Below are 13,867 nucleotides of genomic sequence, written 5' to 3' on the forward strand. Positions count from 1 at the left end.
GTTGATAATACTGTTGATTTTAAATTCCACTTTACTTAAACCAGAAACACATTTTTCTAATCTTAGATGGCTATGATTATATCACTCAGTCAAACAGTCATATGGCATTTTTGTATGACAATGAAATGAGGTCCGAACGTAAAAAAATAGGATTTGTAAATGTATACAAATGGATTGATAAGATACAACTTTTCAAAAAAAGTATAGTAGGGCTATTCCATGGTAACTTACGTTACATTCACAGAAACTTTATTGCACTGAGAACTTAGAAGCGAACAAATAATACTAATACACAATCTAAAATAAAGTGATTTCTTAAAATTTCAATCAAAACCAAAAGGAAACTAATTAGAATAATTAATATTTTTCAATTTAAGCAGTGTAAAAACCTAAAACTAGTGTGGTAACTTACGTTACTGAAAAAGGAATGGCATAAATTTGCAATATGCTTGAAGGCAAAATTCTGTTCTTATACAAATGTTAATTGATTAAGATTATATGTATCATTTTACTGACATGTTTAAATATTTATTATGCCTAGATTTAGGATTTTATTTCAAAAGTTAAATTAAATATAATTTTTTAAATGGGTAACTTACGTTACAGTAACTTACGTTACGAAATTCCCTTTGCATCAAACTTTTACTCCAGTAATGTACAAATGCAAATTAACATATTTAAACAGTATAGTGCAAGGGAGAAAAAGTGTACATGAAGTAAACTCAAAAAACTTTTGATTTACACACTTGATTCAGACATTACTATGCACACTTATAATGTCCTCTGTTATTAACTAGTATAGGGGCTCAATTCTTTTCACCATGCTTTTTTTCTGGTAGAATATTTCATCTCTTTTTCCTGGTCATTTCCAATAGATTCCCACAGCAGCCATTACATTGACTTTAAATTCTTGCTCATCAACAGACATTACCACACCAGGATATTATATTTCCTCGTATCTAACCATATACCAATCTCCAGCTTTTATTTTGGATTCATCATTTTGTTTTTCAACATCTTTCACTTAAAAAACCCTTCTGGTATACCTTCTTGAACATTTAAATGGTGGATCTGCTTAATGTTTTTAATCTGTGGAGCTTTTGAGAATAGACTAGACAGATTAACTTTTTCTGACACTTCTTAATATCTTCTGGTGTGATTTCTACCATATTTATTTTTGTTCAATGCTCTTGTGTTGCTACCCCAAGCTCAGAGGCATTGATGACAATATGTTTTCTTTTCTATACGGTATTTCTTACACTTCCTTTAATAGATCCACCTGTCCCATCAACAGGACTCTTGCCGTGTGACGTGGCAAAATAATTCCACATCAATATTTTTCCATGATGAATCTCAAAAACAGGTAAGACCGGAGTTATATATCGATTCTTGAACTGACTCCTTGGCCCATCTGACCAGATGTGAACATTTTTGATATCCACCGGCACACATTCTCCAGACCAGCACTCATCTGTTTTTTCTGAACATAAAAATAATTTTCTGAAGTATTGCGTAAGATGGAACATTATGGAATTTTCTGAAGGCTTCAGTAGCTTATTCGAAGTTTTCGTGATACTTACAAAGACAAACATTTCTGGGAGGTTTGCTACTAAGCAAGACATGCTTTGGACGGAGCTCAAAGGACTTAGTCTTCCAATTTTGCATTCTGGATTTTTTTTCCATAAACATTTGGTACATTTCTCGAACTGAATGAAGAAGACCGAACTGAATGAAGAAGAATTGTACTTTCTTCTTGCCACCATTAGCTTGTAGAGAGATTTCGTCCAACTTTGAAAACATATGAATGCCAACACCCAATAAAATGACTTAATGCAAAGATTTTCAATAAAATTAATATCCTAAGGCAATGTTTATTTATTTAAACTTTGTTATTGTAGCTGGATACATCTTATTTAGTTTATATGCCAATTTTCAAAAGAAATGAACTCATTTCACATTGGTAACTTACATTACATGCAAGTCAGTAACTTACGTTACATATATTGAATAGTGCACAAAACAATAAATAAATAATATTTTCAAAAAAACTATTGCTACTTATTTAGTGCTAGCCTTTAAGAAAGAAAAAATAATATTCTTACTTTTGTATCACATGTTTTTTTTTACACATAAAAACTTTTCCTAGTTTTTGGTAACTTACGTTACATGCATTAATGTTTAGTTGAAATTTATATAATTAAGTGAATTTAACAACAAAAAGTTATTTTAACACTGCACAATATTTCAACTAAGTGTAATAAACAATATTTATTCTTTGGAACATTTTGAAAGGAAGATAATGTTAAGTTACTGATTTTCAGAATCTGACCATGTTCTTCCCCCAAATCAGAACAAGCAAATGCCAATGTTAAATGGGCTACCAACACTAAAAAACTGAATTCTCAAAAATTTTTTTTATAAATTATCAAACTTCAAACCTTTCTAATTCAGAAAAAATCCAAAATAATAACATTATTCTTATTTGAATTTTCCGATGCTTTTCCCCTTTTTCATGGAATCGCCCAGTAGTAGTTTGATAAATATATTTCCGGGGTAAGAAATCTTGAGATCAATCATTTTTTCTATTTTCATTTTACTTTTGGAAATAATAAACTAGGACGTACATGGGTGATTTTCACGAAATATGACAATTCACTGTCCCTTGCTCCAAGATCTAATACTATAAAAGAACTTTTTTTTAAAAAAAAGTAATAAATTGCATTGCTGTTAGCATTTTAAAATGATTTTGCACTAGCATTGACTGTTTTGTATAGTTAAAAAATTTAATTGAACTTCAAAATGTCATTTTCCTGGCATGTCCCAAACAATGTTTCCAATAATAACTAACTTCAAAACTTCCCATAAATTTTTCAATATCAAATTTCTTTAATCTCAAACGGTGTAAGCATTTCTAGAATATACGCAGAGGGTATTATTTACAAAAACTTCGTTTGAAATATATTTTTCTGTCAATTATTTGTTTGTCCCAAGAAAATCTGTCATTTTCCTGGCTACTTTTATTTAGTGGTTTATAACCAAAATAGATAGAGCCAGCAATCAATATCTTATGTTAATAGATTCATTAGATACCCTCTGTCATGCCTCCATGTTGCGATGGCGCTGTCAGCAAATGGAGATGTTGTAAATAAAGGTCGAGAGTTCGCACGTAGCGGCTGGAAAGAAAAGACGTTCTTTTGTTGGTCTAATTATTTATTTGGACAGTATGATATCACAGCACGCTCTCATACGAGAATTAGAGCCAAAACATGGCCAGTAGACCTAGAGATGATTTATGTAAAGTTATGGATTACAATATTTAATTCTGTGTCTTGAGCGATAGTTTTGGTTTCGTTGGACAACGATCCCGATACAGCGGAAGTGCAATGGCGTTCCCCTTTTGAATAATAATAATTGAGTATGATTTAAGTTGTAGGGGTAAGTGGAATCTTCGATTAATTGTAATTTGTGATGCTTTTAGTTTACTATGTGTATTGCTTTAGAGGAGTTAGTTTACTTTGTTAATTAGTGTTTAGTGAAGAGAATTGCTTTCGATGAAAGCGTAGTGATTAGTTGATTGAGTTACTGATATTAAAGTGTAGTTCTTTTAATAACTAAATATAAAAATGGCACTTAAGTTGAACCTTAAAAAGGATGAGTTAATTACGATTGCAGAAGAATTGGGTTTAATAATTCCCGAAAATGCTAAAATAGTGGATTTAAAGCGCTTAATTGAATCTAGCGATGAATTTAAAAATGATATTGAGTTTTTACGTGATCTAATTGAGAATGTTTTGGAAGAAAAAAGGGAAAGGTTAGAAAAAGCAAAACGGGAATCAGAACAGGAAATAGAGTTAGAAAAGTTAAAATTAGCTCAATTAGAAAAGCAGTTAGAAATTGCGAATATTAGAGGTAACCTAGTTGACACGTCTAAGACTACAGTGACCAGTGAAACGGATTGCGATAATTTAGAAAATTTAATAAAAAGTGTGAGAACATTAACAATTCGAGTGCCGAGTAAGTCGGAAGGGTGGGGCTTTTTTTTTACTTCCTTAGAAAGAGCCTTTAACACAAAAAATATATCCGAGAAATATAAAGCAGAGATTTTACTAAACTTGTTAGAGGAAAAGGCGTCTAATATTTTAACTTATATAACAGAGAAAGATCTAAACAATTATGAGGTGATTAAATCAATTGTTTTGAGAGAATTTGAACCCACAGCGCAGGCAGTATTAGAGAATTTTAGAAGGGCATCAAGAGAAAACGAAACACATATACAATTTGCTTCGCGCTTAACTACGAGTTTCGATTACTATTTAAATTTGAGAGGAGTAAAGGATTTTGAAACTTTAAAGCAATTGATAGTGTCAGACAAACTGTTTCGAACACTAGATCGAGATACAGCCTCACATATTAACGTTAGGCAGGGCGAAAAATGGTTTAAGCCACTTGAGTTAGCAAAAGAATGTGACTTATATTTTACATCTCGAGGAAAAATTATAACTGAAAAGAGAACCGAATTAAGGGCTTATAACAACAATCACAATTCGAATGGAAACCATAAGTATGTTCCGCCTCCTTTCAGAAACTCCCCATTTACTAGAGAAAACAAATATTTTCCCTACACACGCGAATGTTATATCTGTTCTAGTAACTCACATATGGCTAAGAGTTGCCCAAATAGAAGAAATAAATACTATGAGCAATCAAATAAAGCCAGTAATGATATTCAAAACAAGACACGAAGTAACACACAAACGTCTATAAATAAATCCAGTGATAACACTGCAGTGGTTACAAATGTAAATTCGAAACATTTGCAGAGTTCTAAAACTTTAAATGAAATTAATTTGTACCCTTTACAAAAAGTCTCTATTTCTATTGCAAGTAGACAAATAGACGCAATCATCGATAGCGGGGCTGAGATCTCTATTTTGAATACGACCCTACTTCCGTCTTTAGAAATAGAAGCTAAGGGAAAAATAATTTTACAATCCGCATTTAAAGAACAAGTCGAGGCGAAATTAGCAGTATTGCCAGTTTATTATAAAAACCCTGACGATTGTCTATTTTATAGTTCAAATATTTTGTTTGCTTTAACAGATAAATTAAACATCCCTTGCTTAATTACACCGGACGCTTATAATTCTTTGATTTGTCAAAATGATGATTCAGCTGAAATCGAAAACACTTTAGTTTTAGAATTCGACCCGTCAGTAGACGTGGGGGAAGAAATGAATATAAGTTCACCAAGGTCAGAGAATTCATTTTCTCAATCGAAAGAAAGTGAAACAGGGTGCGTTGTTTATTTAATGTCGGATACTAATAAATTATGCAGTTCTAGTGATGAATATTCGGAGGCTAACAAATTTCGAGAAATGCAGAAAGATTGTTTAACTTTAAAGAATTCTTTTCAAGATGCTAGTTTGAAAAAGAATAATTTCTTTTTGCGGGATGATTTATTATTTCATAAAGATAAAATTAGTGGCGATACAATATATCAGTTAGTATTACCTAAAATTTATAGGGATAAAGTTCTTCAATTAGCTCATAATGAGAATCATTTAGGAATACGGAAAACTAAAGAACGCATAAAATTATCCTTTTATTGGCCTAATGTTTCAAAAGATGTTGAAAATTATTGTAAAACCTGCAAAAATTGTCAATTAAAGAGCCCGGAGCGAAAATCTGATAAAATTCCTATAACCCCTGTTGTTAGAGCTCCATATCCTTTTCACACGGTAAATATAGATTTAATTGGAGAAATTGTTCCACCCTCAGGTAGAAAACACAAATATTGTTTATGTTTAATTGATCAAAATTCTAGATGGCCTGAAGTCGTCCCACTAAAAAATTTGTCTGCTAAGACAACATGCGACGCCCTTTTAGAGATATTCATGCGTACCGGAATTCCAGAAGTAATTTGCAGTGACCAGGGTACTAATTTTACGTCGCAATTGACGAAAGAATTTGAAAATAGGTTAGGAGCAAGTCCTCGATTTTCCACTCCGTCTTACCCAGCCTCCAATGGTTTAGTAGAAAAATGGAATAGGGTATTTAAACAGATGTTGCACCATGTTATCCGTTCAGATCCTACCGATTGGGATAAACATATTCCATATTTACTTTTTGCGTACCGCGAAGTACCAAATTGTACGACGGGCATATCTCCTTTTAAACTTATGTATGGACGCGAAGCTAGAGGTCCCTTGTCAGTTTTAAAATCTTCTTGGTCGGGTGAGATTCCACTACCCCTAAATCTTAGCAATTCGGCAGTAGATTATTTACAGGAATTAAAAATAAATTTGGAAAAGGCCGCAGATCTCGCTTCTTTGACTACAACTAAAAAACAAAATTCTTATGCTCATTATTTTAATCGAAGTACAAGAATGAAAGAGTTTAAGAAAGGTGAATTAGTTTATTTACTCATTCCGGATTCTTCGAATAAACTATACGCAAGATGGACGGGACCAGGCGAAATAATAGAACGAGTTAATCCTAATTCATATAAGGTTAAATTACCAGATGGCAATGTGCGACATATTCATGCTAACAAAATAAGACATTTTCATGCTAGAGCACAAACTGTGGGTGTTATATTTGAAGACGATGTTGAATTTGGTGAAATTCATCCTACACCGATTATAACACCTTCGTTAAGAAAAGATGACATTGAGGTAGATGTTAGTCATTTAGAAGAAAGTAAACAAACCGAGTTGCTTGAACTTTTGCACAAGCATGCATCATTATTCTCTGGTAAAGTACAAGTAGCTAATGTAGGTGAACATAAAATTCGATTAATACCAGGTGCTGAGAGGAAGAAACCCTACATTTACAAAATTCCCGAATCTTTAAAGACTGAAGTCGACAAACAAATTTCGGAATTAGAGAATCTAGGTCTTATCGAACACAGCGAAGCAGACATTGCTTACCCAGTTGTCTGCGTGGCAAAGAAGGATGGCAGTATGCGATTATGCATCGATTTCAGACAGTTAAATGCCGTAACAAAACCCTTTGATTACCCAATGGAAAATTCAGCGGACCTCATTAACCAAATTGGGCATGCTAAAATTATATCTTGCCTAGATGTCTTAAAAGGGTACTGGGAAATTCCTTTAGAAGAGGAAAGCCGTGATCTTACTTCATTTAAAACTCATCAAGCCCAATATAGATGGAAGGTAATGCCATTTGGCCTCCGCAACGCAGCAGCTTCTTTTCAGAAAGTGATGAATAGTGCTTTAAGCGAATATCGTGAATTCTGCAAAGCATATCTCGATGATATAGCTATATTTTCTTGTGACTGGGATACGCATCTTAAACAGTTAGATATGGTACTGACCAAATTAACTGATCTGAAATTCACCGTTAATGTCAAGAAATGCGTTTTCGCAAAAACACAAATCAAGTATCTAGGTCATATTATAGGAGATGGTAGACATGAACCAGATCCTGAAAAGCTTCGTGCTATTGAAATTATCGAAACACCTAAAACCAAGTCAGCTTTAAAAAGTGCGTTAGGTCTCTTCAATTATTACAGAAATTATATAAAAAACTATGCTGAGATAGCAAAACCATTGACGGATTTAACCAAAAAGAAAGTTCCAGAGCTTATTCCTTGGACTGACATAGAGGAATTATCATTCCAAAAACTAAAGAAAAAGTTGAGTGAAGCTCCTTCCCTTTATACTCCAGATCCAAAAAAACCTTATGTTATACAGTGTGATGCAAGTTCCTATGGTGTTGGTGCTTGTTTATCCCAAAGAGATGATAACGGTCAACTTTGCCCAATCAGTTTTGCTAGCCAAAAACTGAACAAAGTGCAGCAAAACTGGGCTACTATTGAACGTGAAGCGTATGCTGTAGTATGGTCGATCAAAAAGTTTGAAAATTACGTGTTTGGTGCGAATATTGATATTATAACTGATCATAATCCTCTAATATTTTTACAGAAGTCAGCACCACAATCTGCTAAGTTGCAACGGTGGGCTTTAGCTCTCCAAAGGTACAATATTCACATCACACACTGCCCAGGTGCTCAATTAAAAAATGCTGATGGTCTATCAAGACTAGTAAGTGATTGAATGTTGGTGTGTTTATTAGAAAACAAACTAACATATATAATAATCTGTTTTATAACTAGGCTTCTTTTCATCTGTAAATATACATAATTCAATTGAAATTTAATTTTCATGGTAATATCGAATCTATTGTATCAAGGTTTCTTTTCATCTGTAGTTATATAGAAATATATACCAGTTTTATATAAATTTGATTTGTACATAGTAATTGTATATATGATGCGTTATAACCAAGCAACTATACATCTGTCATATTTCTACTATTTTCATCTGCGTTTTGCATATTTTATGTGTAAGTAATTGTAACAAGTGTTCTATTCATCTGTTTTATTTATAATTAAGTGTTAAATATATTTTTGTATATATATATATATTATCCTATAGTGTGGACCAGATTTCGCTATACCAGGTGTAGCGCAATCTTGTCGGGGGGGTGTCATGCCTCCATGTTGCGATGGCGCTGTCAGCAAATGGAGATGTTGTAAATAAAGGTCGAGAGTTCGCACGTAGCGGCTGGAAAGAAAAGACGTTCTTTTGTTGGTCTAATTATTTATTTGGACAGTATGATATCACACCCTCCTATTTGAACATGCCTTGTAGCATGAATAAAGAACCAATTTTCTGGTTCAAAATCTATTTCAAAAAATTTTTCAAGATGAGTATGTTTTTGTGTTGTCATTTTCCTGGCTTCTTGAAATCATAACATAAATTACATAGATTTATCTGAGTTATTTTAAGAAATCTTGTTGTTTTCTACAGAATGTTAATGTCTTAGGCCAAAATATTAAATTAAAGTAAAATTATATGCTATAAAAGGGCGAATTTGTCATTATCCTGGTTGTCATTTTCCTGGTTTAGGAATTCCAGGACATTGAAGTGTTAACAGAATTTTTTTTTAGCTGCTAATACTGAAAGGAGGAAACGCAAATAGTAACTAATACCAAGTTCATGTATGATTGTAATATGGTTGGATGTAATCAAAGTTATTTATTTATTTAATGATTGATTATTATACACAATTTTATTCTGTACATATCAGCAACAACAACAAAATTTGATTATTTCTATTTTTACAGTGGATAAAAAGAATTAATTTAAGCAATTTATGGTCCATCTAACATAAAGGCTTAAGTTGAGTTACTTACTATTAACTTAAAATAACTATTTTTTAAACTTCTAAGCTAATATGTCATTTTCCTGGCATTCATGATTTGGTGAATTTCTATTTTATTTTTTTCTCGAGCAAATGTCAATAAACTACACTGCTGTCAGTAAGATATTAATAAATGTAACTAAAGAAGTATACAAAAAAATTTTAGATTATTTTGAAGACATTTTTTGGTCCGAATTGTCATGTTTAAAAAGAATCACCCATATCCATCGTTATGTAATTATTGAGAACAACGTAGATAAATTAACGTGAGTTAGTTATTGATATTAATTAATTCACGCAAATTTCATTTCCCAATTTGAGGGAGGGGTACACAACTATAAGTTTGCCACAAAAACTAACAATCATCGCTGATATGCGTAAACGCATACAATGATGTTAAGCTTTATAATCTTATCATTCTGAATCTAACTCGAAAGATAAATACACTTTTCGATTATACTTATTATTGTTATAGAGAGCTTTATATAGTAGTCGTCGCATACCAGGACCATAAAATATGACGTTAGTATTCAATGGTCCTGGTTTAATACATATTAAAAAACATTTTTCTAAAAGTTGTATGAGAAATTTACATTTTCATCATATTATTGCGATATCATCTTTTATTGTATCATAACTTAACTAATATTCTAGTTTAACTAAATTAATTAATTTAACTGAACTGATTATTTAATTGCTTTTATGTACTAACTAGCTGAATATCCGTTTTTTTAACGGGGTAGAAAAAAGGTAAATATTTAATAAATTGGCAGTGATCAGCACTACGAAATCATGCACAAAACCTCACATATACCAACGCAATTAATTAAGTTAAAAAAATTACAAGTTTTTTTATTTTTATTAATTGTTGCCCTTCCCGGTGGCATTATGTAATCAGATTGAGAAAAACATGTTTTTAAACAAACATGTTTTAGTCCATCCCCTCGAAATAAAAAAATTAGTTATATTAAGTATTATTTAGCATAATGCTGTTGTTCGACGTCAACTCCAAATAGTCAAAAATCACCATAGTCAACAATTTTCTCCTATATATATATATATATCCCTTTCAATGGGGCGTAAAAACCTATACCACTAAGGTATCTTGGTACCAATATTAGTATGTTTAGTATTTACTTAAAAACACCAATCAACACTATAATTATAGTACCAATTACTAAAATTGACTGAACACCATTGGCATTAAGCGTCAATAATTATAAGGCAATTTTTTATGGGTTTTTTCCAGATGAAGAAGCACATTTTTCCCTTTAATTAACTTTTTAGTACAAAACTTATTTTTCATTTCAATTTATACCTGTTACCAAAATTAATTAAGAATAATTGGCGTTAACAGCAATATGACAATTTCTTACGGTTTATTGTTTCTTACCGTTAAGGTTCGAAAAACGTAAAAAATCACCAAACTATTATTAACATCAGAAATGCTTAATTATAAGTGGTATGAAATACTTCTGACATTGCCGTTATAAGTACTCTAGAATTGAGAACTTATAAAAAGATTCATAAAATGGGTACTGCGTAGTAGATTTTTTAGTTCCACCTTTTTCCCTATTATAGTAAAATTCAAAATTGTGTTTAAATCTTAGCGTGCAATTGTTCTAGGAAAACTTTTCCATATGTAGAGTACTTTAAAAAGGAAAATATATTTGCATATATCCATCGAAATAACAAGTTAACTATGCCGTCAAAATTATTAAGATGTTTAAATATACATAATTCCTATCCTAATACTCTATTAGAATAAAATTCGATTAAGAGTGTAAATTTTTCCTTGCAATTATTCTAGGAAAATTTTTACATACATAGTCGGATAAAATGTGTAAAAATTTTGTAGCAAAAATTGTACTCAATCAAAAACTCTATCCAATCTAAAGTAAACATCAATGAAATCGGCACTTCATTACATGGTTTAAGGACACGTATAATATGCTAAATAACCGATGCCAAAATATCGATAAAATTTAGATAATATTTATTTGATTTCAAAACCAAATCGATCGGGAATACCAGATGTAACAATTAAGTATTTTGTTATCAAGTTTTTTTTATATCCCTGATAATTCAGTTGCGTCTATCAAAGATTAAAAACACATGACAAAAAGATAAATAAGCATTAAAGCTTTCTTTCTAAAAAATTGCCTCCGTTGTCTTTTTCCTTCCGATATAAAACTATTCTCTTACAAACCGGTTATAATCGTGACTTAACCATATATGTGGTTACTTCATTCTATTTGAGATTACACGAATGACAATGACAATTCCTAAACCATTCAAACGTGATTTAAATTACCAGCAACTCCTCCTGAATCAGTGATTACAGTTTTTCATATTTGCATTTAATATCGCTTGATTGGAGGGAGGGACTCAAGTAAAAATCCTGAAATTGAAAACATCGTTTTTAACCGGTTTTAAAAAACGGTGTGACGCGAAAAAGTGTAAGGTTTCAAACTGAAATTTCCCATTACATCATACGTCCAATGACGTCAAGATTATTGGAATTCCCTCTTACAAGAAAAACATAAGTTCTTATCATTGCTTTTCTGCAAAAAAGGGATTCCTTTATCAGAAATTATGGCAATTTCAAAATAATAATATTAAATAAAATAAATCAGCAATGCAATTTAATTTATACTAATAATCCGTGAACAAAAATTTCTGATAAACAAATCATTTGATTTTGTAAGAGATTTATTCACTTAATACTTTTTTTTATATAAATAACTTTTTTTTTAGCTCTGTTCTCTCGTTTTTTTTTTTTTTTTTTTTTTCTTTTTTTTTTTTTTTTAAAAGTTTTGTACATTTTGTTTCAAACAACACACATTATAAGCCGAATAAATAACATAAAAAAATACAAATCTTAAAAGTTTAAATTATAACTTATAAGTTTTAAAGTTTAACGTATTTCATAAATTCTTAGAGCTTCAATTTTATTTTAATTTATTCATTTTTTAACTAAATAAAGCTGCTTGCAAAGAAAATTGAGAGAAATGGCGCCACTAAACTCTAAAAGATATGTGTGGCAAAATAAATAACATTTTAAAATACATAAACTTGGTACCAACAGACTGACCTTTACACCATTTTTTTAACAGTTGTGCTATGTGTTCAATAATTAAAAAATTCTCCATTTTGATTTAAAATTATCAATACCAGCCGTTTACAACAATTGTATATCTATTAGCGCGATCAAAATGTATGTATAAATAATTTAATAGTTTCTTCATAAAATGCTATTAGGTAAAAGAAGTATATAGGGTATAATTATACAGGGAAATAAAAATTATACAGGATATAGAAGTATAATTATACATGGGTAAAAATAACATTAAATTAATGTAAAAGCCTGCAAAATATTGAAAATATTTTGGACTCCCTAAAACATCATTTTGATTTTAGTTTTTTTACTCGTGATTTTCATCACAATTTTACATTTGAATTTGACGCAATGAATGCATACGTAAATATATACTCGATGTTTTCATGTAAAACCATATTTAGCAAAAAGAACAGAATATTAATTGTTATAAGATATCACTGCAATAAGCAGAAAAATATCGTGGATTATGTTTGTTCAGTAATTAAATCATCATTTTGAGTGTAACTTATTTACTTGTGCTGTTCATTACAATTTTATGCAAGCGTTACCCATATAAAAAGCGGACACGCGCGATCGAGTCAGAAATACAGTAGCGATAACAGCGCCCTCTTACGGAAGCGTATATTAAGGGAAGAAAAGTGAACAGTAAATTCACACCACCACCATTCCATTCCGACTTCAGCCACGGTTGAGAGAGGTTGCTTCTCAAACCGGTTCTATGGATAACGAAAACGTCGACGGGTCTGCAGGCGCAGGACAGTCCGAGTGTTGCGGGGGCCAGACCCCCGAACGGTCGGGCACCCCGCCTGTAGATTCTTTTCATCTCGCGTCCACCTGTTCACCCCAGCTCTTATCAGAGCTCTCTGTCAGGGAAACAGGGGACAGGGCACAGTCACTGCCACGAGATGCGGGGCTACCTGGCACCCTTACGGCACCGACAGGGACGGCTACGCCGGAACTGCACGGACCGTCTGGGAGCCTTGTAGTGCCCAACACGGTTAGGAGTGACAAAACAAATCACATCTCCGGCCCCAAAATGGAAACCGTAATTGTTCAGGATCCCTTCGATAGTAACCTGACGTTAGATCAACTAAAGGACAGCTGCGATAGGATCAAGTTACACATTGTCCCAACTATAGAGGATAGCGACATCAAAAATACAATTCTAGTCCAAAATTGCTACATAGAAAGACTAGTAACAGAAATAGCTAGACTAGGTGATGTAATAAACAAACTAAGACATGACTTATCCTGGCAAATAGAGGTGAATATGTCAGGCCGAGAATGGAGTAAACCCAAAATAAAAAATAACTTAAATAGTAAAAATTATAAACCCCCATTCCAAAATTCTAAAACAACACACCAGACAGATATGGAAATCCCAATTAATAATCGCTTCAGCCCCCTTGAAATTGAAGAAACAGACATAGAAAATAATGACACTATGGAAACTGAACAGCTAATTCAGACAAATAATAATAACAAATTTAAAGGAAAAAGGAAAGCTTCCCCAGTCAA

The 13,867-nt window shown here is 31.9% G+C and overlaps 2 protein-coding genes across 3 annotated transcripts in view; one reads left to right on the top strand and one right to left on the bottom strand.

The window, feature by feature from the left end:
- LOC107450242 (UNC93-like protein) overlaps nt 1–13,867 on the bottom strand; it is a 50,918-nt gene that overhangs the window by 23,561 nt on the left and 13,490 nt on the right. The gene's annotated exons all lie outside the window — the stretch shown is intronic.
- Nucleotides 3,119–8,448, top strand: LOC147806154 (uncharacterized). Its single transcript, XM_087150303.1, has one exon. It carries the CDS (start codon nt 3,624–3,626, stop codon nt 8,076–8,078), a length of 4,455 nt encoding a protein of 1,484 aa, XP_087006429.1. The 5' UTR covers nt 3,119–3,623; the 3' UTR covers nt 8,079–8,448.

Source organism: Parasteatoda tepidariorum, chromosome 8 (genome assembly GCF_982258835.1).
Source record: "Parasteatoda tepidariorum strain Cologne lab strain chromosome 8, Ptep-v5.0, whole genome shotgun sequence".
Classification (NCBI taxonomy): Eukaryota; Metazoa; Arthropoda; class Arachnida; order Araneae; family Theridiidae; genus Parasteatoda; species Parasteatoda tepidariorum.

What these genes read in the sequence shown, in the direction of transcription:
- LOC147806154 (XM_087150303.1), top strand. Translation starts at nt 3,624, where the DNA reads ATGGCACTTAAGTTGAACCTTAAAAAGGATGAGTTAATTACGATTGCA.